Source organism: Arachis ipaensis, chromosome B05 (assembly GCF_000816755.2).
Source record: "Arachis ipaensis cultivar K30076 chromosome B05, Araip1.1, whole genome shotgun sequence".
NCBI lineage: Eukaryota > Viridiplantae > Streptophyta > Magnoliopsida > Fabales > Fabaceae > Arachis > Arachis ipaensis.
The window spans coordinates 4,385,002-4,394,213 of NC_029789.2; the positions used below are offsets into that span (position 1 = coordinate 4,385,002).

Sequence of the window (9,212 nt, forward strand, 5' to 3'; positions counted from 1 at the left end):
TTAAAATATTAATATCATTTTGTTTTAAGACAAATATTTTGAACCAGAAAAATAATTCCTAAGAAATTGACTTCACTCGCATCTAATATAATATAATCTTACCTAACCTCACCATTTTATTTTATGTTCTTTGGCGATCATATCATATAGACTTTTGTTGATTGTTGTTTATGTTCAAAGACCAATATACCTAGTACAACTGGCATCAATTTTTTTAATGTTACAGATCTCAACATATATAGACAATGATTTCATCCAATGCATGTCTGCCACGTACGTACTATATTTGGTTATGCTCCGATCTTGCTTTTTTGTTATCAATCTCACTAGGCACTCAATAAATGCTACACTTCATATTAATTAATCATCATTAATCAATAATTATTTAAATTTTATTTTTTAAAAATATAAAATTAATAATTATTAATTATAATTAATTAAATAAAAATTGTTTATCTATATTTTTTGTTTCGTTATTAACTCTGCTCTTGTTAATTGCTATACAATACTCCAGAACTTTTTTAAGGACAAAAATGAATTCAATTTTACCCTATCGGGTAAAAGATTGTGCGTTTTTTTTTCCCTGGAATGCTAATATGTTTTTTATTGGCAAGGCAATATCACAGTATAAAACAAAAATAATTTAGCCATTGAGTAATAATAGGTATCTGTTTATACTTGACCATGTATGTCCAAAGATTTACAACAATAATTATAGAAAAAAAAATATAATCATTGATATATATACAAAATAAATTTCAGATGCACAGCATTTAAGGGATGTCTTTTATCGCATGGGTCTCACTGATAAACATAAAGAACGGTCAGGCTTTGAAGGCCAATGGACAGAGAACCATTTGAAGTTTGATAACTCCTATTTTGTGTAATAACTATTTGCCATAATCTTTCATCTTGAATTGTTTAATCAATTAACCATGTATAATTGCTTGAAATCTCATCATCTCATAGAAATTGTTAAAACTAACAAACAGAGAGCTAATGGATTCAAAAGATTCATTCAAGCTTCCAACAGACAAGGTTCTAGTTGAGGATCCTGAGTTCCGCAAGTATGTAGTACGCTACAAAAATGTAAGCTCACACAGTTAATTACTCTAATTAATTAGTAGTTGGAAACATTAATTTAAAACGGTTTATACAATCGTAATACTAGTTATTTTTGATACGTAATTGAATGCATGTGTAAAATTATTTTACTGCGGTTTGATGAGTAATTAATGATTTTGACTAACATTGTTGTTAGGATGAGGATGCTTTTTTCGCAGATTATGCAGTGTCACACAAGAAGCTCTCAGAGCTGGGCTTCAATCCAAATCGTGTTTCAGATAGCCGTATAGTCCATGGAGTTATAGGGTTTCTAGTTGCCTCAACCGTGATCGTGATGGGTTACTTAATTGAAATCAACAGAAAAAGCAAGTGATTATGTTGTCTTATTATTGTCTTCTTTCCAGAAATATATGCTGATATTATATTAACACTCAGTGTCATTTGTGAATTTCGCAATTTCAATTGTATGTGGTGGATCTTGTATTCATAATTACAATTACAATTTATTATTGTTTCAATCAATATAAATAAACAACTGGCCTATTAGCTCAGTTGGTTAGAGCGTTGTGCTAATAACGCGAAGGTCGCAGGTTCGAGACCTGCATGGGCCATTTTATTCTTTTGCTTTTCCATTTGCTCCTTTTTTTGGTCAATGACATTTTTGCTCTGTTTTCTTTTTTGGACAGTTATTCTCTTTTTGTTCAAATTGCATTCACTATAAAAGGCCCAACAACCTTGAATCTTTTTAATTCAGAAGTTAGCCCATTACTGTTTAGACAGAAAAAAATGCTATTGATAATTCTGTTTGTTTTTTAATCGTACAAAGATTAACCTTTCCATATGTGGACTCAAAAACAAAAAAAATGGGCGAAGACCTAACATGGACTACGAAATACTTTTAACACTTTGTGCCTTAAAACACCCTTACCAAGTTACCATCACTAATATAAGCCTTATATTCCTAATTACTCCTATTGAATAGAAATTAAGCTCTATGATTATTACCTACAAGGTTACAAATTTATTAATATCAAGGATAAGAACTAAAGGACAAGTCATTTTCTCCTTAAATGGTATTGACTATTTAAATTGCCTATTATAATTTATATTATAGCATCTCATTGTAAATTTTGTCTTCATAGATTCAACCATGTATGGTAGAAACTAGAATATAATTGGACGAAATTTGTTATTTTCTTTCTTTTATTTCAATAATAAATATATCCATCTGAAACTTTATTTGTTGTCTTGAATCTAATGAGGTACAAGAACAGGAAAAAAACCTTCTCAAAAGTAACATTCTTCCATAATTAAAACTCAAAATATATATGCTTGCATTGCAAAGATTTATTCCAGCGGGCCCCTACTCCTTTTACTTGTGCTCACTGCAGTAATATGCAATAACAAGAAAAGCATCAAGCTTAAGACAATTACTGTTACTAGTGAAGTGAACTATTATGTCAGGAAAATTGGACTATATATAGTTCTTGAGATCATACATATGACAGCTATGATTTCAACCGTCACAAAAAAAGAAAAAAAAAAAGAGCTAACCACTATAAGGTAAAAGCTTCTATACAACTATTTATAGGCTTGTTTCCTAAGGCAACCCTTTGTTATCTTAGGCTCTCTATTTCTGAAGTCATGATGTTTTTCTTTTGGTGAGTGAAAGTATGGTGGCCACCATTTGCTTGAAGTCAATTGGCTTTGTTAAGTAAGCATCCATGCCAACTTCAAGGCATTTGGCTTCATCACATGACATTGCATGAGCTGTAAGGGCAACAATTGGAATATGCAATCCTGTTCCCACTTCTGATTTCCTTATTGCTTTTGTTGCTTCATAACCATCCATCTTTGGCATCTTGTTTTTCACAAAGACACAAAGAATCAGAACATTTAGGCTATATAATTCACTATGATATTTAATGCTTGTGAAAAAAACCAAAGAAGAAAAAACTACCTAATATGCATGTATGTATGTAAGTATTTATGTATGTTACAATTTCGGTGTACCAGTATTATCAATTGTTCTAAATTAAGATTGGCAATCGCAATCACAACCACAATTGTTGCAGTAATATTTGCAATTACATTGCAAGAAATTAACCATAGCCACAATTTTAAACCATATCCTAAGTTATTAAATATAACAGTATAAACATATTATCTTTTTTTTTTTCCCTACTTCATACCTGACAATCCATTAGGATCAAGTCATATGGTGAAGTCAAAATCTCTGTTTGAGATCTCATGTTTCTTTCCTTCTGGAGAGAATCCCTTCTGCAGTCATCAACACCTAGCTTGCAATGGAGAGCATCTACTGCTTGTTGTCCATCACCTACAGCAACAACAGAAGCTCCCATTTTCTCAAGCATTATGGTTGCTACCCTTTGAAGCACAGGAGTATCTTCTGCAAGCAATATCCTCAGGCCTTCAAGAGAATTTTTTCCATTGACCGCATTATTATTTGGGCCGGCAGCCCTATGTGTTTCGCCACATTCAGAATCTCCACCTTGAGATGGTTCTTTAGTGGACAGTGATTTAGGGTCACTTTCTTCAAGGGCATGTTTGGAAGAACTGGGGCTACTCTGACATGACTCTTCTTTCCTTGCATTATTAGTATCTTCCAAATGTTCATTGGTTAATCCAACTAAGCAATTACTGGTCTTGTATGTTGATGATGCGGGTGATCTAGTCACCAATTCAATTTGTTTATCTCCATCGACACTAACAGGATTAGAACCAACCGTTTCGGAAGTGTCCGAATCATCAGAGCTACCAGCATCAAAATGAGTAGAATCAATCTCAAGAAATTCATGCAACTCGCCCTCTTTTGCAGTGGTCCTTGGACCAATCATATTATTTCTCTTTTGCAGCTCAAGATTTCTCTCCTTTATGACTGCTTCCAAAATGTGAACCATTTTCGCTTTATAAAGGGGTTTGTTGACCATCAAAACATTCCCTTTCCGACGAATCTCCATCTTTATGTTATTGGATGTGTCATGATTTAGCATCCACACAAACCTTGCTCTCCCAAAGTATCTATGAAGGAAGTTAAGCTGTTCCTTCCATATGTCTGTGCTCAAGTCAAGTAGCCCAATGTCCACAACAATGACGAAAACCGGGTTCTTCATGTCTTGTATGCTGAGTAATTTAGACTTCAATCCCTCGGTTACTGGATAATGTGCATCAAAGTTATTGTTATTATGGACTGGACTTCTTGCATGAAAGAGTTCCCTCAAAACCTGTGTTAGTCCATTCCATTCAGATGCTTCTATAGTGCAAACCCCATTTTTCTGTAACCACTTGGAAGTAATCAAGCGACTCATGTTGCCATGCAGTGCAAGAAGTACCTGCATTGAAACTTCTTACTTAAGAAATGCTTGTTATCCTTAAAGTGATTTTCTATTATATCAGTTCGCATAAGGTTATACTTCCATATAAGACTTAAACTTTATATACGAGTCATTTTTTTCCCCGAAAATGTTTGTTATATTTTATCTACAACTCAACATAAGGCAGTAAAATATTCTTCCTCATATCTATATCAACATCAATATAATTTTTTCTTTTCTCAAATATTATTTGCCAAGGAAAATAGTGATTCTACTAACCACTAAGCTATTGTCAGTAAAATCCAATGCATAATGTTGCTCTGTGACATCAATAGGTGTACTGAGAACTAAGCATAATCTCATGAGTGTTCCTTGGCCCTCCTTTTTGACAACCTTGATTTCTCCGCCCATCTTATTGACCTGCCACCCCACGGAAGTAATTAGAAATCATATTTCAAACACACAACATGAGTGGTGATTGTATCGTGTTTGTGTGAAATTTGACACATCAAGGATCATACTCACCAAGTTTCTGACAATGCAGAGACCAAGACCAGTGCCTCCATGCCTGAAATGATCAAAGGCTTCAGAACTCGATAAATCATAGCATTAAAAATGTTATCTAAACTGTTGGAGATAAATTTCATATTAACTTTTTAGTTTCATAACAATCTCATAGGATAATATCATGACCCATGACTAGCTGTTAGCTAAGTAGTAAGTAACTTATAGAAGACTTTATCTTGAATTTCTTGAACATTTAAATACTTACAGTCGAGTAGTTGATGGATCAGCTTGCTCAAAGCTTTCAAACACAGAATCCCATTTACTTGGGTCAATGCCTATGAAAATGTAATAGAATTCATATGGATGAATGAGGCATATAACATATAGAAAGAAACCATAGTTATAGATATAGTATTCCAGACAATAGTTTCAGGTTCATACCACAGCCTGTGTCATCAACTTCAAACCAAAGTATCACTTTGTTATCTCTCTTAGTTGTTCTCTTTTCGTTGTTTGCATTTTGCTTCTCTCTAGCCTTTTGTATACACCGTGATTTCTTCTGTTCAAGTGGAAAAATTGGACTACCATTGCAAGAATTTGGGTATTCGCACCATCCTCGCAGAATGATGTGACCAGCTGCAACACATAGTAAGACACACAATACTCAATGTTTGACCTCATTCCAATGTTTAAATGTGATTTACAACATTCGGACATGTATTTAGAAGTCATTTTCAATAAACCAATTATAAATTTCTTTGAGATTTTTATTTATTATTAATATTCCAACCAGGTCAACTATTCCATAATGTTCATATTATTCTTGTAACACAAAACAAAGAATAAAGGTTTGGCTTACATGGAGTAAACTTTATTGAATTGTTGATCAAATTTGTAAAAATTTGAACCACCCTAGCAGAATCACCCCTTACTACCTTTGGCATTTCATCTGCAGGAAAATGGGCATGACTAGATGCATCAAAAGCTTGTTAAAAAGTACTTCTCATGATCTATTTTAGGGTGTGTTTAGGAATTGAAATCTCTCATGAAATTATGAATACATACCAGACAGATCTAAAACAGTCTCTACATTGTGGTTAATGCACTGGACAGAAAACATATCTACAAGCCCTTCAAGTTCACGACCCAAGTCAAATTCTGCATCTTCTAGGACTAGTTTTCCTGATTCCACCTACATTAATTAACTATTAGGAAGCTTTTGGGAAGTGCAGTTTTGTTAGTGTTGAACAGAAAGCTTAGCGTATATCTCAACCTTGCTAAGATCCAAGATGTTGTTAAGAAGACGGAGTAGTGCGGTTGAGCATTTTCTTATTTGAGTAACTGTTGAATATTGTTCATTTGTGAGACAGTCATCAGATATAAGAATGTCAAGCAACCCAATTACTGCTGCCATCGGTGTCCTTAATTCATGACTGTAATGAATCCAAAATCAAAACTCACAAACACACCTTAAATTATAAACTTTTCAATAAATCAGCCTCATACTTGAAAAAAACTTACCTCATGTTCGCAAGAAATTGGCTTTTGTAGTTGCTTGAAGCCTCTGCCTTTCTTCTTGCTTCCAGCTGACTTATCAATGCTGCTCTTAGTTTCATTTCCTTCGACACTCCGTTCGTCAATATCAAAATGCAAACACATCCAATAACTAGAATGCATAATGATGCGGATATTAGAATAACCAAAGTTTTGAAGGCTCTTTCATCAACCTGCCCCATGATATACTTTCTTGGTATGATGATTACCCCCACCTACAAAGCATAGGTCATTAATTCATATGATATTCTACAATAGGATAGTAGCTAAATTAATAGGGTGAAATAGTGATCACTTACTATATTCTACATTTAAAGATGCCTTTGAAATTTTAAAAGTGGTGTTATGAATAGGAATTAAGATCAAATATAAGGAAAGCAAAAGTGTCTTAAAACTTTACCAAAGGAAGTCTCTTTAAGTTTAGGAAGAAAGAGTCAATGTAATATTGCTGGTGGCCTAGCTTGGCATTTTCTACATGAACCTCATGACTAGGAGGAGAATGGTTTCCATAAGCTCTCTGCAACCACTCAGCACCGAGTTTGATCACTTCATTTTCGCAATCAACCGCCATCTTAAGCGTTGGATGCTTTGTTGAATTTGTCAGCAGAGGTGCATTTGTGGAAGTTGCAAGCAAGTAACCCTCTTGTGAAGTCAAGTACATGTGACCACTGTGCATCTCAACTAGCTCCTTCATCAGCTGTCCAACGCTATAAAGCGCCGTTGTGACACCCACAACTGCCATAATACTCTTATTAGAAGAATCCCAAACAGGTAATGCTGCTGAAAGCAATGGCGAATCAGTGAACTTGCTCACTGCAACATGCCATGAGGCCACACCATCAGGTACTTGTGAAAGACCAGCTATGTTGATTAAGTCTTCCGGCGCAATCTGCATAGCTTTCCCAATCTTATCCCCAGTGACAGGATCAAGCGGCTCACGGTACCAAATTGCTGATTTGTTACCATGAATGGCCTTATCATTCCAAGCCTGATGCGCCGAAAAGGAATTCATCTCATTAGCAACCATAGAGTAATTGGAGAGATCCGAATAGATGTAAGATGTGTTGTTATCCTTAAGATCTCTATGGAAAGCTTGGACAAATCCATTCTTATAATTGATGGTTATGGAGTTCAGAGCTTTCTTACTAGAAAACAATGCCCATGTTATAGCCCTCATTGCTTCATACAGCTGCTAGAGTTGGAACAATCAAGACATTAACAAGTTTATATGGTAAGTGCTGACATTGTATCAAACATGTTAAGTGCTAACAACATGGTCCCAACTAATATAACATGGAAAGAAAGAGTTTAATTTTGAATGAAATAGTAAGAAACTAATTAAGGCGAACCTCAACTTGCTCTGCTTGATTAACAGGGTTGCTGTAACGCCTGATCACATACTGAGAAAGCTTCACCTGAGCCGTGGTGATCTCGGCCGTAGTATTCAGAATGTTCCACATCCTCAAGATTGGGCGTTGAAGAAGCTCGTAACGCAGATCATATGCCAGGGTTTTGAGTGATTTTGTTGTGTAAATCTTGGTGAAATGCCATGTTAGAATAGTAAGTAGCCCTATCAAGATTGCTAGCATCACCTGCACAAACACAAAAACAGGTTCTAATTCTACTACTCTTCATATTTCAATTTCAATCATCTATAAACTAGGGTCAAATTTCAATTATGACATACCATGATTGCTAGGCGAACAACAAAGACACTGTAGTAGGATGAGAGGCAATGGCTACTACTTGCATATTGGAATGCTTCTTTTTCAACATCTCTATGGAAGATTCTTCTGCCACTTGGTGGTGGTGCTGTGGTTGTGGTGCTTGTGTTCCAATTCCATGAAGGTGCAAAACCACATAATCTATCAAACACATGCTTGCACTTATTATTGCTTCCCATTTGAGAACATGCAGAACCTTCAGAACAGGTTTCATATCTGTCTTCTGCCATATATAACTAACTTCTTCAGCTTTTCAGGTAACAACACATTCAAAGTTCATACAATCTTCTAAGCTTTCAGAAAAAGAAGAAAAAAAGGGTCACACTCCTCACTACTCACTACTATGCTTTCAGTTTCTGTATCTTCAATATAAATACAAGCACATGTAATATTATAAAGACGAGTCTAGATTACTAATTCAGTTAAGTAAGTGTCGGGTTTTGAATTTTGTCTTGTGTGTGAAGTAATTTATTAGCCAACAATAAATTTTCAATGGAGTTCTGGTCCGTGACAAATTAGTTTTTGATCCTTTTGAACAGTGAAATACTGTGAGAAACCAAAAATAAAGACAAAGAATTCTATATTTTATTATAATAATATGTTGCAGACATGAAAAAGCAAGGAAGAATAATATAATGTTGATGGATATTGATGTTGGAATATTGAGGTTTAAATGCATTTAAATATTTAATTGCAAAATGATGTACTATTTTCATGGGCATTGATTGTAGACTACTAATATAGTTATGGTATTTTTTGCCTATAATAAAAGTAAACAAATTTTATAGAATTAACTATTATTTATTTATTTCTTAACCACATGATTTAACATCGAGAACTTATTTTAGAGAAAATGAGTTTTGCAATATTGAAAGGAATCAATGGTTACTAGAATATAAAATGTTTAGTAGTATAAAAACTTATAATTGATGCTGACATGAAAAGTAAATTTTATATACTATATATATATATTGACAATATATAAGATTATGCACTAATTCTTTTTACTATTTAAATTATATGATAT

General features: G+C 34.1%; 2 protein-coding genes and 1 non-coding gene across 5 annotated transcripts in view; 2 read left to right on the forward strand and 1 right to left on the reverse strand.

Annotated features, from left to right (window-relative positions):
• The window catches only part of LOC107641638 (L-ascorbate peroxidase 3, peroxisomal), a gene marked incomplete in the record, with an annotated part of 3,481 nt that extends 1,799 nt beyond the window's left edge, over positions 1–1,682 (forward strand). Inside the window, 3 exon segments of the mRNA XM_016345122.2 lie at positions 763–883; positions 993–1,089; positions 1,262–1,682. Coding sequence (XP_016200608.1) covers positions 763–883; positions 993–1,089; positions 1,262–1,438 — 395 coding nt within the window.
• TRNAI-AAU lies at positions 1,603–1,676 on the forward strand. Its single transcript has one exon. It is a non-coding gene; the product is annotated as a tRNA-Ile (tRNA).
• LOC107642565 (histidine kinase 1) lies at positions 2,350–8,581 on the reverse strand. Of its 3 annotated transcripts, none has more exons than XM_016345959.2 (13): positions 8,149–8,578; positions 7,811–8,053; positions 6,862–7,653; positions 6,429–6,676; positions 6,181–6,340; positions 5,973–6,099; positions 5,767–5,856; positions 5,349–5,543; positions 5,173–5,242; positions 4,926–4,968; positions 4,680–4,820; positions 3,258–4,418; positions 2,350–2,926 (listed from the first exon to the last, which is right to left on the reverse strand). In XM_016345959.2, the coding sequence occupies exons 1-13, from the start codon at positions 8,413–8,415 to the stop codon at positions 2,708–2,710; spliced, it is 3,756 nt and encodes a 1,251-aa protein (XP_016201445.1). In that variant the 5' UTR covers positions 8,416–8,578; the 3' UTR covers positions 2,350–2,707. The 3 variants fall into 3 exon arrangements, with proteins under 3 accessions (XP_016201445.1, XP_016201446.1, XP_020978530.1); XM_016345960.2 differs by having other exon boundaries at positions 6,862–7,650; positions 8,149–8,577; XM_021122871.1 differs by lacking the exon at positions 5,767–5,856 and having other exon boundaries at positions 8,149–8,581.

Excerpts from the sequence above, each read along its gene's own strand:
- LOC107642565 (XM_016345959.2), bottom strand. The coding sequence starts at position 8,415 with ATGGCAGAAGACAGATATGAAACCTGTTCTGAAGGTTCTGCATGTTCT. Across the intron at positions 8,054-8,148 it reads TTGTTCGCCTAGCAATCATG|GTGATGCTAGCAATCTTGAT; the intron begins GTATGTCATAAT and ends GTGTTTGTGCAG. Across the intron at positions 6,677-6,861 it reads ACTTAAAGAGACTTCCTTTG|GTGGGGGTAATCATCATACC; the intron begins GTAAAGTTTTAA and ends TATGCTTTGTAG.